At 39.0% G+C, this 18,658-nt stretch overlaps 2 protein-coding genes across 2 annotated transcripts; both read left to right on the forward strand.

The window, feature by feature from the left end:
* Positions 1-1,773: 1,773 nt before the first annotated feature.
* On the forward strand, positions 1,774-4,835 carry LOC150090051 (peptidoglycan-recognition protein LB-like). Its single transcript, XM_090390160.1, has 4 exons — positions 1,774-1,828; positions 1,923-2,105; positions 4,226-4,431; positions 4,698-4,835. The coding sequence occupies exons 1-4, from the start codon at positions 1,774-1,776 to the stop codon at positions 4,833-4,835; spliced, it is 582 nt and encodes a 193-aa protein (XP_090246286.1).
* Positions 4,836-14,588: 9,753 nt separating this feature from the next.
* On the forward strand, positions 14,589-15,949 carry LOC150090052 (peptidoglycan-recognition protein SC1a-like). The gene is made up of 4 exons (XM_090390161.1): positions 14,589-14,643; positions 14,731-14,913; positions 15,098-15,303; positions 15,707-15,949. Exons 1-4 carry the CDS (start codon positions 14,589-14,591, stop codon positions 15,842-15,844), a joined length of 582 nt encoding a protein of 193 aa, XP_090246287.1. The 3' UTR covers positions 15,845-15,949.
* The last annotated feature ends 2,709 nt before the right edge of the window (positions 15,950-18,658 follow it).

Below are 18,658 nucleotides of genomic sequence, written 5' to 3' on the forward strand. Positions count from 1 at the left end.
GCACAACAAGTTCCCGACGGCTCGGCGCATTGTCATCTTGGAAGATACCATCGCCATTCGGGAAAAAGTGTAACATAGCGGGGTGTACACAGTCAGCAAGCAATTGACGATAGCGTAGACCACTGATACGTTGTTCCACATGCACCAGGGGTCCAAGTTCCTGCCAGTGAAACATGCCCCACACCATACAATGGTGTGGGGCATGTTTCACTCCTCCACCGCCTCCACCGGCCAGCACTTTTGATACCATGCATGGTGAATGAAGAGCCTCATGTTGTTCACCTCAAATCCGTACACGATCATCCACGGTGGAGTAAATAACGTGACTCATCCGACCAGCACACTTTCTTCCAGTCTTCTAACGTCCAACTTGCATGCTCTTTGCACCAGGCGAGTCTTTTATGCCGATGAACCTTGATTAGGAGAGGATACCGTAGGGGTCGTCTGCTGGTATAGCCCATAAGTGCGAGCGTGCGACGCATGGTCATGCGAGATATCGTTCCGGGTTGGCCCATGTTATATTGGGTAGTCAACTCTTCAACAATGCTGCGCCTGTTCACCTGTACGAGTCGTCGGACCCGGCGCTCACCTCTAGCATCAACCTTTCGCTGACCTTTACAGTTTTGCCGTCGGGTCGTTGTTTAACCACTTTGACGCCAGTCCTGGTACACTTTAACTACGGCAGCTCTCCAACACCCCACCAGTTCAGCCGTTTGGGAAATCGAGGCACCAGCTCGTCAAGCACCCACAATCTGTCCTTTATCAAAGTCCGATAAATTCTTCCTTTTACCCATCACGCTCGGAATTTTACTACTGACTGAACCCCTGACACCTTATCTATGCTACGTAGGTCGACTAACTCCTCACTCTCGTACCTCATGGGTCAACGGGTCACGTTCAGTTTTCATAGGGGTGGTCATAATTCAGTGATCACTCAGTGTATATTGGGACTGGTTTGGAAAGGAGTAGGGAAGGGAATTACAGATGCCAATTCAGATGAGCATGTAGAAAAAACTGAACGCCTTTGTGACAAAGAGTAGAAAGGGCTTTGTGATGGGAGGGTCATAAATTAAACTGTCTGTCGTCTTTTGAATAGAATCTTTGCTTGAGAGAAGTTTCGGAGCACCACTACACATGTGGGAAAAATGCCATGGTAGGGTGGATTTGAAATACGTACAGAGTGAATAACTATTTGGAAAAAAAATTTCTTTGAAGCTAAAACAGAAGTCTAGTTTTCTTAATGCACAAGAAACAATATTTGTGATGTGTTTGTGCCAAGAGAAATTATAAGTCAGATAATCCCCAATAAGGATGTGCGATGTTATCTAGAAATCTGAGTATTTCATCTTTGAAAACAACAAAACAACAAGTAGCAGGGACCAACCAGAGACTATAGGGTTGAGGGTAAGAGACAAATTACAAACATTTGGGTCTTGGTCATAAACTAACATGTAGCTCTGCATAAACTTGTAGCTCTTCACATTTACCAGGCTAGGGATACGTTGTAACTCTTAGTAATTTTATGCTATCTTACTCTTTGCTACTATTATTGTTATTTTTGGATTCTAGGATTCATCATACTACAGGTCATGAATAAATTAAAGTCATGGTTTATGTATTTATAAATTATTGAACGTTGATTGCACAATGACTAAGAATGCAATTTTTAAACGATCAAGTGTTCTTATGTGGTTTTCTGTATGGTAGACATCTAACCGATCTTTTACTTTTGTTGGTCTCCTTCCAGATCTGGAAAGTAACAGTTAACTGACCATGAAGGTTCTGATAATTGTGTTGTTTTCTTCCCACCTACTCTTTGCCACAGTTGGTAAGTTAAAGATGATTGTTTTGACAAGTACAAGTTTTCTTACCATCGATGCAATTTTGAATTATAGAAATATCTCAGTTATATATTTTTCCAGGCTGTATTCCGGATATAATCAGCAGGACCACATGGGGAGCAAGGAATCCTAAGTCTATTCAACCCATGAAGACTCCCGTGAATCATGTGTTTATTCATCACACGGCTATGTCTGCTTGCAGCGATCAGGCCTCTTGCACGAAGATGATGAAGACTATTCAAGATATGCACATCGACAAAAACGGTAAGGATTAACTTCACTGGCGAAGTTTGTGGTGTAGTTTGTTGGAAGATTGTGTCGATCCCTCGCTTACTGAAATTTGTATTTACTGTCCAATCGAAACAAAATTTATATTTCCTCGCAGGATATCGGAGGGTAGCCTGATGGAGATATTTGTATTTAAATTTATCGTACAAAAACTTGATTGAAACAGACTTCATTGTTTGGTCTGAAAGAAAGTTGGAAAATAGGCTTCATCAATTCTTTTAAATAGAACTGGTGAATTATCTTTTTGTTTATTTATCTTACTTGTAATCCACGTAAAACAGATAAATAATAGCCGATGTGTATGGCGAATATTAGAAACGGAGTGTGTGATCAAATACAAAATACACTTGCAGAGTACTTTAGAGCGTACTAGACATTAATGAAAAAACAACCTTCTAAAAAAAAATTATTATAGACCATGATCGTATGTCTTTTGAATCAGGTTATTCAATGTGACCCCACAAATTCATCTCACTATCATCTGTAATTCGCAGAAATTACTCCTCCAATATGGGAGGAGCAATTTTCTGAAAATTTTTGGTGGACGAAGACTGGAATCTCCTCCCTTGTGTACACTTCTCAGGTTGAATTAGAACATGTTGTTCTGGCCCTCAGCTGCTGTTACAGTGTTTTGTGACATCAGCGTTGTCATGCAGATACAAATACGACTCTTCCCCAAATTTCAAAAGAATTACCAAAATGCAAATAGAGCAGAATTGTTCAGAATACTACAAGAGAGTGGACCAAATCCAAACCAGGTAAAACAAGCTTTTAGTTTTACATTACATTATAGTGATCTTCCTTCGCTGCTGGTACAATGCAATCTAGATGAAACCGTCTTTGTGCATACTCGAAGCTCAGACACGTCCATCCGATGCCTGGGTTATGTAGCGTCATTGATCACGTTCTGTTACTGCTTGAACGTCAATTTCTCCGGTTCTCTGAACCAGGATGGACGGTGACGTAAGATGATGGAGAGAAAAGGCTTACGTGCAGCTTCGAGAGCAGGATAATTCAATTTTTAAAAATATTTTTCTGATGATTGGTGGTCTTCTACTTGGCTCCGTTCTGTCCACTGTCTTTTGGGTCAGCCTATTATTGAGTGTGTCTTTGAGTTTCCCCAGGGGCTCACATCTGCTGAGTATGGGCTTGGTACACCCAGAGTCCTGAGGTAACTCAGGAATTTTTTTTGGCTGGTGCAGCATAAGCCTCAGTCTTCCTTGCACCATATGGCTAATAATATCTCTTACTATCCGATTCGACTTGTCGAATGGACATGATTCTTTGTAACAACCTACTATCAGACTTCTTGAAAAGGGATTTAGGTCTTTCGCTTGTCCCATTCTGTTCCATCTACTTATCATTGAGTGTGCATGTGTAGAAGGCAGTACCTACTTTTAGCTGGCACTGCATTCTACTGTAATATGACCTGAGTAGATATATTTTCGCGAAATGAGGTGTTTTAATACTTACCCCTTCGCGATTCGTTTCAAAAAAAAGACCAGAGAAGTGGAACTCCAATACCTGTCTTTTCACCACGATAATGCAGTGTCAATTTGTTGCTGCTTCTTCATACTTTTTTGTCCAAACACGAAATTGCTCAAATCCAACAACCTTCATACTTAATAGATATGGCTCCTCCACGTGGCATTATGTTTACTACTCTGAAAAACCCTAGAAATACGTCGATTTTATAACTTGCAAACGATCAAGAGTAACACGATGGCTCGGCATTCAGGATGTCGAAATGAGCTGTCTAGAAGTGTGAAAATTAATGGGCTAAGTGCATCGCTTCAGAAGGACATTATTTCGTAGGATATTGAGCAGCTCACTCTGTACATTTGCATAATACACAGAATTACAGACAGAATATACTGATATTTTATGACTTCAGTTGCTTCAACCCAAGCCCTCGTGGGTAGCACCTTGAGGCAACTGAAGCCATGACACAATTTATAGCTATATTGTATACTGCTCAATATGGTCAAAGTTTCTGATGTGCTAAAACCCTGCAACGACTAGCCTCAATACGAACTTTAAACAGTCCAATAAATCCAACACCGCAATTACTAAGTACTTCTAAACTTTATTTTCAGGCTGGGCTGACATTGGCTACCAGTTTCTGATTGGTGGAGATGGACGGGTCTACGTAGGAAGAGGCTGGGATCGAGTAGGAGCGCATGCACCAAATTACAACAGCGAATCCATCGGAATATCTCTCATGGGAAATTTTGAGGAGGGAATGCCACCTGAAAATATGCTGGAGACCACAAAACAGTTGATTCAATACGGTATTGAATTGGTGAGTCCGATATCCAAAAATAAACATAGGAACACTTGGTTAAGTTTTTACGTAGTTTTTAAATTTGTTTTAATGATTGTAATTTTTGTGAAGGAATTTAAAAATAAAAATATCTATTTATTGAAATCGAACTAGCAATATATGTAGCATGCTTACATATTTGATAGTATTTCCTGTTTAAGAGTTAAAATTGAATAGAAACTAGATGATTTGTCAGTAAAATACTATGTAATAGATTTTCCTTAATATTTACTTTACTTTTACAGGGCTACATTTCGAATTCTTATGAGCTGCACGGGCATCGAGACTCCAGGTGTACTCTCTGTCCTGGGGAGTATTTGTACGCCATAATCAAGACTTGGCCTCGTTTCAAAGGTGGCCGACTGCCTAAGTATGTCTGCTGACCGCACAAAAACTACCTTGTTTCTCCAAACATGTTACAATACTTGTTTAATAAACTATCAGAGCTTGAATCATGTTTTTGTAATACAGGCTGGCAGTCTATGATGTAAATTAAATTAAGGTGCTCGCAAGAGGAAACGGTTTTTCTTTCTTTATTCATTAATATAGATCAACATTATTACACAGAGGGAGATTGGAAATTCAAAAACATCAATGCAGCGCTATCTAAGGTGATTCATGGTCCAAATGATTTTTTTACAGTGGATTTATCTCAGAAGCATCTGATATTAACCAGTAGTTAACTGGTTAAAGAAGCAATGCAGGATCATCTAGACACGACTTCAGTTATAGCTCGGACACAGCATGGTTTTGTTAAGGGGAAGTCTTGCCTGACCAATTTGATTGGATACTATGATGCAGTCACAAAAGAACTGGATGCAGGGAATAACTTTGATATTTTAAATTTGGATCTTAGAAAGGCTTTTGATACTGTTGCACATGGAAGACTGCTGCAAAACGTGGAGCAGTGTGGCATTGGAGGCAAATTGCTGTTATGGATAAAGGGGTGGTTGAGGGGGAGAAGACAGAGAGTGGTAATCAATGGACACTGCTCATCGTGGACTAATGTTATTAGTGGAGTTCCTCTGGGTTCAGTGTTGGGTCCATTATTGTTTTCTGTATTTATAAATAATATTGATGATGGTATATCAAGCTTAATGTCTAAGTTTGCAGACGATACGAAGGTTGGCAGGGTTATTAAGGACACTACTGACGCTATGCTGCTGCAACAGGATCTGGAAAGGTTGAGCAGATGGGCTGAGAGGTGGCAAATGAAGTTTAACATTGACATATGTAAAGTACTACATATGGGAAGCAGTACTACATATGTGGCCTGACCATTGCCTTATATAAGGAAGTGATTATTCCCTTGTATAAGGCAATGGTCAGGCCACACCTAGAGTACTGTATACAGGTCTGGAGGCCTCATTTCAAGAAGGATGTAGAGCTGCTGGAACAAGTACAGAGAAGGGCAACAAGATTAGTGAATGGAACAAAGGGGTGCTCTTACGAAGAAAGGCTTAAGTTTTGCAAATTACAGTGTCTGGAGACTAGGCACCGGCGAGGTGATCTGATAGAGGTGTTTATACACCTCGAATGAATGGTTTGAGCATGCTCAATGCCGATGGGATTCTTCCTTTTGCTCAGAATAATCACCTGTGAGGGCATAAATTCAAATTGAGGAAAGACAGATGTTGGAATGACGTGCAGAAATTTGCCTTTAGCCAGCGGGTAGTTGGTTGGTGGAACAGACTTCCATCCCTTGCCGTGGAAGTTGATAGCCTAAATAAATTTAAGGCTCAGCTGGATAGGTATTTCGAACGAACGAAGGGGTGAAATGGGAGTGGGTTTTTTTTTTTTTTTTTTTGGCTGATGCTGCATAAGCTTGCTTTCTTGCATCATATGCTTCTACTAATGCTAATGCTAAATGCTAGTAGTTAAACTAAGCATAAACTTAAACTAGTACGAGGTTTAAGTGGACGAGCCAATAAGTAAAGGTGAATTTATTTTTAAGTACCCATATAAGCACTCATTTAAATGTACAAATCAGCAAAAAAAAAGCAAAGAGACTGAATTAATATATATATATATATATCTGAAGCGACTGTTGTTCCTTGAGGGGGCGCTAGAGAAGCACAGAGGTGTGACCTTGACAGTCCCACCAACTAAAACCGGTTGGCTTTCAGTTGCATTTTTTAGAAATCTTTATTGTAATAATAATAATAATATAAAAATGATACATTGAAATGTTGCCCTTCACGGCCACCAGGCCAGGGGTTAACAGTGATAATACAATATAATAATAAATGGAGAACATTGATAAATCAAACATAAGGAAATACATATGTGGACGCATAAAAGAAAGTACAGCTCAAAACTCAAAATATAATTATTCAGTTATGTACGTCACAATATACAAAGAAGATATAGGTGGAAACAAATAATTTTATATAGATTTGTACGGACGTTCTTTGTGCATCGAGTCTAATGTCAAACACCAAAGAATGAACAACGGATCAACACCAAGTTTTGTATAAAACGGGGTGTAAAACGTTTGTAGTACGAAATATTACAAACAGCTTATGAGAATGAGGCTCTGTCCCGCGCACAAACATTTCTTTGGCTTAACGTTTTAAATATCGCAGAGGGAATGTAAAAAAAATTTATTAAGGTCACCCGGAAAGTTATTTCAACTACTCATGTGTATTGTGTTAGTCGATTTGCCTGTTTTGCTGGACGAGAAACTCATGGTTCTGGGGAAAACCTTGCTATCTACGCCTGAGGCCGAGTGCTCAAATCGACGGGATTTGAGCACGGGCCTTTTCCGCCCAGTGTGGTGAGGACGGTGACGATGCCACTGTGCTATGCGCGCAAACTTCAGAGGGAATGTAGAAGACAATCCTTGAATTGAACGACCGAAAACGACCTGCAACCCAAAACTGGTAGAAAAAGTGAGCAATGTACTAGCCAGTGACCACGGATTAATAATGAGAATGGCAGCAATTGAGTTAAATGAATAAGGAATCGATAATGTCCACGATTACCAGAGACTCGGAAAAAAGAAAAATTGCATGGAATCTACATTTCAGTAATGACCATTCTTATACCACGTGAATATTTAGCTATTAACTAAATCACTTTAAGTGATTTAGTTCAGGTAACTTTTCTGGAACCCTGCTGGAATTCATCCTCAGACCATACACAGGCTGACAACAGCCTACGTCGGAGCAGAGTTGATATGGTGTTGTCAACACCTTATCAATTGTGCTTCTGACCTCGTGGTCGCAAGAGGAGTGGCTGCGTTTGCTCCTGCCATGGAGGGAAATTGGGGCAGGGTGGCCTCTATGCAAGCGATTGTGAACTGCTCACCCATCCGTCACCTAAAAGAATCCCTAAATTTGTGGGGACAGCCTGTTATTCTAACTCAAATTCAATGGGCTGTGTGTATTGTTTATCGACGAATCCTCATATTTTTTGCAATGTGACCGTTGATGTATATTCATTTGGAAGGAGCCAGTGATATTTCCTAGATAATATATTTGAAATGGCTATACTATGTGGACGTATTGGGTGGACGTATGCAGATGGCATCCTGAGGATGTATGCAGAGATAGCACCTTCTCTGAGACCTTGTTCTTGTTGTCATTGGGTTTTAGGAGCATCGCCGACTAAGGCCATATTGCTCCGTGCATATTGTCTATAAATTACGTGTGTTTTGAAGTCGATTTTCTGTTTTCCTGGACGAAAAACCCAAGTTTCCGGGATTATAAGACACAACAGCAACATTAAATGTACGTCCTTGCTGCCTTGGTAGTAGAACCGTTCACAGATAAGTAAAATTATCTTTTAATTAGCGGACTAATGTATATTTGCAATGCCATGAGCTGGGCATTAGAAAAAAAGGTTTAATATCTCTACTCACTCGAGATAGGGTTTAAAACACTGCAGGCACTGTTCTAAATGTCTTTGAGTAACTGTATTGAAGAAAAGTGAGTGATCTGACAGTTTTTTAAACCATGATTTTCTAAGAGATATATAAAAAAAAAAAAAAACTCGTGACAACTGCCATTAAAAATCAATCATTAAGCAGTCTTAAATACAAAACAAGTTCTAAGTAGCACTAATGGCGCCTACTTTCCACGCCTTTGTGTACGAGTTATGGAAGGCACTTTAATCTTAATTCAGCTGTTGCGATCGAAATAAAAATTCAATTCTCAGAATTTCCCACATATCTCTCAAAGACTGTACATTGGTCAAAGACAAATTTCCTTGACAGCAGCAGAACTGAGATGGGGAAAGGGTGGTGAATAAGAACAGGTGGTAAAGAGGGACAGAAGTATATAATAATGTTTTTTTTTATCAATATTGGAGGCAAAACATTGTCTCCACGTTGTTCTAAAAATAAATACACTGCCCTACCATTAATATCCGGACCCCGGCCTTTAGACAAAAAAGAGCTTTTATTGTGTCATTTAATATTTTGTGCTGAAACCTTTTGCTTTTATGACGGCATTCAATCTTCGCATCACACTCATAACCAGCTTTTTATAAATGTCAGGTGATATGTTCCTCCACTAGGCCTTTAACTGCAGCCACCAGTTCGACTTTGTTCTTTGGGCCATCTCAACGTGCACGGACCCGACAATCCGATACATCCCAAAGATGCTCGATACGGTTCACGTCGGTACTCTGGGCTGGCCAATCCAATCCAACTTTACCACACGCATGTCCTCAAACCACTCTGTTACGAACCTAGCAGTATGGCATGGCGCGTTGTCTTGCTGATACCTTCCCCGAGGTATTGCCATAACGTTGGAAATGCATAACCATCCAGGATGAACTGGTATTGCACAGCATTCATGGTTTTGTCGATAACGACTAATGGACTCAAACCAAACCATCAAAAGAAGCCCCATACCATGACACTGCCTCCACCAATCTTCATTGTTGAGAGGATACAATCAGGAAGGAACTGTTCCCCTGGCATTCGCCACACACAGGAACGGCTATCAGACTGGTAGAGTGGGGCTCTCGACTCGTCTGTCCCTAGGACTGTTTTGCGCTGCTCTACAGTCCAGGATTCGCGCTTCTTACACCATGTTAAATGGTGTCTAGCATTTGTTGAGGTCATCAATGGCTTGTAAACAGTTGCACGACCATTGAAACAAGGGCCGGCGCTAGATTATCCGCCAGCGACTGGCGCCCAAGGCAAATCATGAAAGCGCCCCCAGACTCCAAGGGAAGTATAGGCTGGTTTGGTTTTTTTTTTAGGAGCATTAGCAACTAAGGCCATATTGCTCCGGGAATATGCGGTGGTCATTCCCTGACCTTTCCGCATCCTCCGTATTTGGTGGTGACGGGCTCGAACCCCGGTCTAATCAAGAAGCGTGTGCTACGCACTGCTGCTCCTTCCCACCTGGCTACGGAGGCGCGCCAAAAAGTATAGGCTGAGGAGTTCTGCTCCCCTCTGAGGTCTGCGCGCTAGACGGCTGCCTAGTTGGCGTAATAATAGCACCGGTCCTGATTGTAACTCATATCATGGAGTGTCCCTCGTATTGCACTAGTGCTAACATTAGTCCCAATATTCTCATAGAGGAAGTTTGTGCGACTTGAGACAATGGCAAATTACGATTTGGTGCACAGTTCTTCGCAGAATTATCTTGTTCGGTCTAACAAGATAATTCTTGTTATATAACAAGAATTATCTTGTTAGTTTTCGGAGTTTACCAGGCCGTCTTTGGCAGATTCAGTCCCGTTCCTCTTCCATATGCATATGACGTCACTAACCGTTGACTAGGGATCCCCAGAGTGACTGAGATGTCTCGTACAGATGTGGCATCCTACTATCATTCCATGTTGGAAGTCTGTTAATTCTGTTGAATGTATGCCCACTTTTGCAATTGTCTGTTCGAAGCCCAGTGTGCATATTTATAGCAGGTTCTGTGATGTGTTGCATGCATAGGACCCATCCACGGAGGGCTGTTCGGATATTAATGGTAGGGCAGTGTAAATGTGTATCGTCTGTAAACTGCGTGTGTTCTGTAGTCGATTTTCTGTTTTGGTGGACGAAAATCCTTAGTTTCTGGGAGAAAAAAAAAACCATGCTACCCTCGCCTGAGATCGACTAACTCAACCACGTTGTTAAAAGGCCATAAAAATTCCTCCCATCGTCGACTGGGTTACCCACGCGGGCAATGCATGCTGTTATATAATGCGCTATTTTTATTAATTGCTATGTACACAGTACTCTTATTTGCATCATTGATTTCTATTAGCACTAATTCTTGTTTTATTAATTAATATTATACATCGTTTAGCACCTTAATAGGTGCTAATAGAACTATTAATTATCCATATTGGTTCAAAAGGCCTTTAGACTGATGCTGATCTCTTGTGTTAGGTTCGCACGAGATATTTTGAAAAATAGATATAATAGTACTTTGGCTTTCATCACTGGTCTGTTGAGACCAATCATAAAATAAGATAACCTCTACCATACATTTTCTACTAATCCATACAAGCCGTTCTGATGATACAGGCTAGTTCTGAATAATGACAGTTATTCTCAATGGATTCTCTAAGAATACAGAAGCCATTATCTTCTCTCTTGGCTTCGAAAGTATTTTTGACATCGTCAATATAACAGTATTCCTGTTAGTGCGTGAGAATATCCCCCCCATCACATTTTCAGAAACATGCTATGAATCCTTGTGGTTTTTACTCTCTAAAACGTTTTCCTAAACTGGAAAAATCATATTCTGATTCACCACACCAGCACACATGTGTCCCGCAAGGAGGGAGTAGTGTCAGGACTGTCATTCACTGTTCTATTAATTTCTCTGGTATATTGGGAACGCAATCTGATTTACTGTGGTTGACATAAAATTCATCCACTTCATCTTTTCAAAATTCAAAATTCATCTTTGAAAACTACATAAGCCACAATACCAACAAACTAAATAATATTTCAATATAATTTGGAGGGTTCGGTTGTGCTTGTTTAATGAAATCGGTCAAAATGATTTATTTTCTCTCAAGAAAATCATATATGTCATTCCACTGGTGCATGATTGTACTTTTGGGGGAAATTTCGAATCAATCCTCACCCGAGACCGCCTAACTCGGTCACGCAAAAAAAAAAAAAAAAAAAAAAAATCATCTCGTCATTTACGGGATTCGAATGCAGTCCTTTTCACCCCGTGTGGGTAGGACGGTGATCATTCAAATTACGCTACTCCGCAAATACCAGGGATTGGGTGGACGATGATTATACCAACTGGGTTGTCCACGAGAGCAAACACACTGGAGAAGACAGATATCCTGCATCCTCTTTCAGAAAACAGTGCTTCATTTTTATTTTATAATGGTTTAGAGGTCACTCTGCAGGTAATTCAGAATTGGAGCATCATGTCCAGGTATGTCTGGATATCGGCTCCTGACAGTTTCAGTATCTCTTATGAGATGGATCTATTTTACACAGTCTGAGGTAAATAAATAAATTTTCTGTTTATACTCCGGCACAACAACCAAGTCAGTAGAGTTTACAATAAATCATCAATACAAATATTTATCGTATTTAGTAGTCACGGGCTTGAACCCCGGTCCACTCAAGGAACGCGTGCTATGCACTCTCGCTCCTGACCACTGGGCTACGTGTGTTTTGTTTTCTGTATAAGTACAATTATTTGTGGAGATATTAACGACTTCGTGGATTGTCAAGTGGAACACTGTGGAAATCTCACTTTGAACTTTACTAAGTTCTCTTCCTTGGCCATTAGGACACTGGAGAAGACATCCTTCAGAATATGAAGAATTTTTCAACTTTGTTGGTTCATTTTGCCAATTTCAAGAGGTCTAGACATGGTATCACTAGATGACGGGTATTTCGCTAAGAGGGGTATTTCAGAAATGGTATTAATAATTTTAATACACCTTCGCTGAACAAAGTTGAAGGTGCAAACAGCAAATCGAGACTACTGATTGGCATGAAAAAGGAATTCAATATGAGAATTGATCTCAGCCATTAATGGTCGCTGAGTCCCTTTTCATCCATCAAGTTTACCCAATGTGCTCATAAAAGGAAGAACAAAGGGTGCAATTGTCAATACTCTTTGTCCTTCAAATGGTACAAAATAAGAGAGCCACTGATTGAGAACATTTTTCTAACTTATCGTTTGTTTTCTGCCTTCTTACGAAATATTAATTGTCCATGCCTCATAAGAACAGAGCAGTCCCTGTTACTGAAAGTTCTTTCACGAAAATAGGTGATTAAGACAACGTTCTTATCACACAGTCCTGAAGCTTAAGCAGGTGTTTATCGAAAATCTTTGTTTTGCTTAGAGCGGGACCTAAGCAATGTCAAAACTAGACATTATCTGGAATGTATGATGGGAAAGTCAAAAAGAACAGATGTATGGAACAGCTAACATTTTTTTAGGTTTTATCACAGAATACCGATGGTCTCATCATATCCTTATCTTTTATCATAAATTTCTGACAGAAATCTTAAGTTATCTTTCTTCAAAAAGAGAAAAATCTTTCATTAAGTCTATCGCTTTTAGTGTGCGTTCAGAAGGACCGTTGAAAGGTAAGCCAGTTGAAGGATTGCCGAAAGCGTGATTCGCTGTTGAGATCTTTATTGCGATAGATATATTTCCCAAGTATGAGAACGAATCATTTAGTAACCAGAATTTAATCTTATTTTCCTAAATTATTTCTTGGTCGTAGTAGAATTAATTCAAAGTTATGTAATAAAATGATTTCATTATTTTACAACATAGTAACCGCAATTTTTCAGGTTTTTTAATGTCTTTGTGATAGGGGTTTACGTCCGGTGATGCAAACCAGTCTTTGGCAGCTGACCAAGCCAAGTCGATGATGCATGCTGGGAAAGACAGGATTTCCCACTTGAAATCGTGCAATAGGCTTTTGTAAGTTCACCAACGTCAGGGTGGGCTGTCCTGAGGGAAAAATAATAAATGTTCAGTGGACATTTCCGGTCCACTGAACTCGAATTTCTCATTTCTTCCCGCGTATGTGTATTTTGTTTGGTGCTCCGCTATTTTCAAATTATCCAAAACGCGCTTCAATTTGACAAGTGCCGCCACCTAACGACCAAATGGCCAAGCACAACTTCAAAAGAAATTCAGTGTTTGGTTACGGTCTTTTCTTTAATGAGAGAAACAAAATTCTGGATGTTTAGTGATCCTACCTCGTATATACGTGTTTATCTCTTCATAGCCATAGAGTTAGAGGAACAATTTAACCTATAAATACAGCCACATAACAAAAAAAGTTATCTTTATATTTAAATCAATCGATGGCCATTGATTTTTTGTTTACGAATTTTATAAAGGTTCGAAGCACGTTAACATAACATCACCGGTGGCACCAAGTTTTGCAGCACATATGAAGCTTGTTTTGTAATGTCTATGAGTGATCGAGACAAATTGGGGACACCTCATTTCAGCTTTGGTAGATTCGGGTCAATATTAGATGGCTTCGTGGTAGTCGCAAGTGTATGCCTTCTACTATAGCTCGAATATAGAAAGATCCAACAAACCATAATGATGACTATTTTTGCATGGCTTATGTCTGTAAGTTTAAGAAGTCTGGCGAATGAAAAGCTGTAGAGTATCCTAAAACATCGTCTATTGCTCTGATGCCACACAATAAAGACCCACAGTAAATTTTAAGGAAATTTGTTTTAATTAACCCAAAGAAGGTTCCTACTTTTCAGTTTCTGTTTTATCTTGTTATTTACTTTACCCAAGATTAATACTCTGTTTTGTACAGAAGTAAAATATTGTAATCTAATGTAGTATTATAATTTTGTGTGATTATAATAATTACGCTCTTTGATCCGAGGCGCAATTTCAAATTTTGTCCTCAGCAATAGTTTCAAATAACCCCCACCCTCCGTTCTTTAACAACCGTATCAAAGTTAACCATTATCCCCAGTTGGCAGTATCTTTAATCACGAATAAATTAATAACTATATCAAATATGTACCGGACACCTAAAACCGATTGTTTGTAATTAAATACTTTTCTTTCTGTTGTATTTTGTTAACTTCCTATAACCTTTTTTTGGAAATAGGCGACATGTTTTTCCTGCTTTCCAAGACAGTAGAAACCTTATCGGTGTTTATAAATTTTCGTTTCTTTGCAGTTTTGGAAATTGAGCATTAACTAATCATGAAGGATGTGATAAGAGTTTTGTTTTCTTTCTTCCTACTTTTTGTTACAGTTGGTAAGTTGAGATTATTGACTTTTGAATCAAATTCTTGATTCCAAACGAATTTTGAATTATAGATGACTTATACGTTACTCCTTTCAGGTTGCGCTCTTGAAATTGTAAGTAGGGCCAATTGGGGAGCAAGGGGTCCTAAGTCTAGTCAAACTATGAATACTCCAGTTGCCCATGTGTTTATTCATCATACTGTCACGGCTACTTGCAAAGATCAGGCCTCTTGCACGAAGATAATGAAAAGTATTCAAAACACGCATATGGACAGTAACAGTAAGAATAATAATTTTACATCATGAAATTGAGTAACTGATTTCAGCAAAGTGAACAATTTTCTGTTAATAGAAAAACATCAGCTATAATTTTGGAGTAAGAGGAATTGATAATTTAAATATAAGAATTGAGGTCATCATTTTTAACCAAACTTTTCGTAAATGTTTCCATATTTTATTTCCAGGTTGGGCTGACATTGGCTACCAGTTCCTAATTGGTGGGGATGGAAAAGCGTATGAAGGAAGAGGCTGGAATCGAGTAGGAGCACATGCGCCAAACTACAACAGCGAATCCATTGGAATATCACTCATAGGAAATTTCCAGACAGGAAATCCACCACAAAACATGCTGGAGACCACAAAGCAATTGATTCAATACGGTGTTGACAAGGTGAGTATGATATCCAGTTGTAGAATAGAAGAAATTAAATCCACGACAGCTGAGCCAATGCTCAGCTGTCTTGGAGTTAATGTTTTTAATCATAAAAAACAAATTTAAAAAAAAATCTTTATTTTTTAAAATTGATTTTGATTAAAAATTGAATAAAAATTATAGTTCTTTTTCTAAAATCATTAACTTTTGATTCATTTGAATACTACCCACTTTCATATATGAAAGTGGGTAGTATTCAATATACTATTCACCATCTATTGAGAAATTTAAAAGCTACATTTTATCTAAAATAAAATTATAACCTCAGTTATAAGTTGGTAGCAGATAGATTTATCAATAAAACATAGATAAGAACTCAAATGTGGCTAGCTCTCAGAAATATTTATCTTTCTTTCAACAGGGATACATTTCGAAGTCGTATGAGCTACATGGGCACAGAGATTCCAAATGTACCCTCTGTCCTGGAGAATATTTATACGCCATAATAAAGACCTGGCCTCGTTTCAAAGGCGGACGACTTCCTAAGTACGTTTGTTGACCACACGCAAACTGCCTGGTTTCTCCGAACATGTTATGTCACTTACCACTCTTATTAATTGCTTAATAAACTACCAGAGCGTGAGCCTTATTTTTTTAATACAAACTGACAATCGATGACGTAAATTAAATTCGCTGCACGAATAACCCACCGCATTCGCTTTCTTCCGCATTTATAAATAGAAATAAGCAGTCTATTTTTATGAATGTTCTAAGCCACCTGAAAATGAAAAGTAAAAAGAATAAGACGTTTTTACTCCACCTCAAAATTTATTTAAGAGGCCATCTAGAACTTAAACAATTGCTAAATTAAGCACGAAACATTTTATCTGTGTGAAATTTAAAAGGTGATGTAACAAATATAGTTAATTTTAAGTTTTCGAGGACTTAAGTACTCATTGTGTTGAGAGTGCATTCGAGTGGGTAGCGTGGGAAAGCAACATCACATCCATTTGAGTTAACTGCGCTCAAGCATACGCACCTATAACAGCATCGCATATACACCTTGCAATAAAAAGTAGATAGAAGGATATATAAGGATGTCATATGTGCATATCTATCATGGCCATTCTCGCACTGAATTGCCCGTGCTATACATACGCAATTCGCCATATCCTATTGAAAAATACTCTATGTTACAAGGTCAGAATTGTACAGAACTGGTTCCAGGAACAGAATGATCTCCTCCCTAATCCTCCTGAACTAATCATTTTAATAATAATGTAGTAGCTACCATATTAACATTTGCGTATTCCTCACATCTGTGCAGACAGCAATGATGTGCGGTGAGATTCGTTACTACGGTTGCTCAGACATTTTACTGCTTGAAGTATTAATACACGGACACAGTGGCGAAGCCACACGTCGGGTCTCTCACGACAGAGTGGTCCTGAAGGGTCAGAGGTGCGAAGGTATGATTTGGTATGGTTGTTAAAAAGCAACGAGTTGCCGCCTGGAAAATCTCTCGGGAGGGATGGTGAAGAATCTGTTGGTTAGTCATGCAGTCTTCTATCCTCCCTGGATATCTATCTTGATATCACATTTCAACCGTTGTGCAAGGAGAACAATATAACTGATGTCGTTGCACGTCCAACCGCTTTGGAGTTTATGGAAATAATCTAGGATGGGACGTGGAGCATCAAAACTGGACGTTATAAAATTGAAAAACTCTTGGAAAGTTAATTAGTGTTCAGAAAATTCCAACCCCGCTTTCAGATGAAACAGCATATAGTCATGGGCCCCTTACAAGAACTCAGAAATTACAAGCTGGCAGCGCATGATATGGTCATCAGTAGATATGTTTTACTGAACCTTCTATTTCCTTGGACACCAAAGAACATTTAAATTCGTTCTTGGGGGGGGGGGGGTCCAAGGAAATAGAAAATAAAAGATACAAAAAGAAAATGTGTAAAATGACATCGATGGACCATCCCGGTATAAGATTCAAGACGTTGTCTAGCATATATAGACTAATATACAAACAGAAGATTAAAAGAAAAAAATATCATATTAGAGCCATCCAAGAGCTATATTATCTGCCTATGTATATTATGTCATAAATTGCTTGAGTTCTATGGTCGATTTGTCTGTTTTCGTCAAAATTATAACCACTGTGCTTCACTCGCAGACTTCGAACAGGAGATTACGTGAATTTGTTGGGGACCATGCAATGATGAATCGCTGCTGAATTCAAGTATAAGATAAGTCGTGTGTGTGTGTGTGTGTGTGTGTGTGTGTGTGTGTGTGTGTGTGTGTGTGTGTGTGTGTCATATTCAAAAGCTTCATCCCTCCCATTATGTTTTCGTCCCATTATTATCTACGATTCTTCTGCTTTAAAGGGAGTACCTATGCACGCGTATGTTCGCTCTGATATTCTTATATTCTTTGTCTGCCCAATTTACTAAATTCATGTGTTACCTTTATCTTTCTCTCAACTCTTCAAATCATCCAGAACGTTTTGATTTGCTCCGATCAAAAATTTCCGGGGGATTTGCTGCGATTACCAGGAAAAACGTTCCTGTGAACATGATTTGCGATTTTCTTCAGTCTGATTTTCCCGATTGTGAAGTAATTTTCTTTGTTAATTTTAATGTTCTCAACTTTACATGGCTTCAGGTTCCTGCTTTCTGTTCTACCTGGCAGAAAGGCTGAGGTTTTTGCAATCACCTTACACGGATTGCTCATTTATCTCCCAGATTATGTAACAATCCTAACCGTACACCCAAAACCCTTGATCTTTCCTCACCAACAATCCTTCAACGCACATATTTATTGTTAGTAGTCCTGTAGGTACCTCAGATCACAACGTGGTGATGATCTCGTCTACACTGGAGTCTCTTTTTCTCATGGCCATTCACAGCCGGTTGTTTGGTTGGCATTATAAGAATGTGAAATGGGATGATCTATTTCATTTCTGTTCCATTCCTCTTTCTTTTGGTTAGATCAGTGTTTCTAAACCGTTTTTTAATTATCGCCCCCTAAAGGGCTTTTTTAGATAATTTTTTCCCTAATCGCCCCCTATGAAATTTTAAACAAGAAAATACTTTATAGTTACTCTTTTTTATTCAGTGGGTTCTCTGAGCCTGATGCTTCTTAGATAAAAGTTCGATGTTCGATATGATATTAGTAAGTTTAATTCTGTCTCCTCTTGAACTTATGTCAATTCTGTTCCTTACCTTTTAATATTTTATTTACTAAACTAAAACCGCTTTCAACCCTATAAGACGTTGGAAGACCACATTGTTGGATAAAGAAGTTCAGTTGTTTCTGATTCCCACAACTCAGCCATTCCACCTTTTTCGAACTTATGTTTTCA

This window comes from Mastigoproctus giganteus, chromosome 2 (genome assembly GCF_048544385.1).
Source record: "Mastigoproctus giganteus isolate SK-2022 chromosome 2, ASM4854438v1, whole genome shotgun sequence".
Classification (NCBI taxonomy): domain Eukaryota; kingdom Metazoa; phylum Arthropoda; class Arachnida; order Uropygi; family Thelyphonidae; genus Mastigoproctus; species Mastigoproctus giganteus.

Excerpts from the sequence above, each read along its gene's own strand:
- LOC150090051 (XM_090390160.1), top strand. The coding sequence starts at position 1,774 with ATGAAGGTTCTGATAATTGTGTTGTTTTCTTCCCACCTACTCTTTGCC. Across the intron at positions 1,829-1,922 it reads CCTACTCTTTGCCACAGTTG|GCTGTATTCCGGATATAATC; the intron begins GTAAGTTAAAGA and ends ATATTTTTCCAG. Across the intron at positions 2,106-4,225 it reads TATGCACATCGACAAAAACG|GCTGGGCTGACATTGGCTAC; the intron begins GTAAGGATTAAC and ends CTTTATTTTCAG.
- LOC150090052 (XM_090390161.1), top strand. The coding sequence starts at position 14,589 with ATGAAGGATGTGATAAGAGTTTTGTTTTCTTTCTTCCTACTTTTTGTT. Across the intron at positions 14,644-14,730 it reads CCTACTTTTTGTTACAGTTG|GTTGCGCTCTTGAAATTGTA; the intron begins GTAAGTTGAGAT and ends TACTCCTTTCAG. Across the intron at positions 15,304-15,706 it reads TTCAATACGGTGTTGACAAG|GGATACATTTCGAAGTCGTA; the intron begins GTGAGTATGATA and ends TTCTTTCAACAG.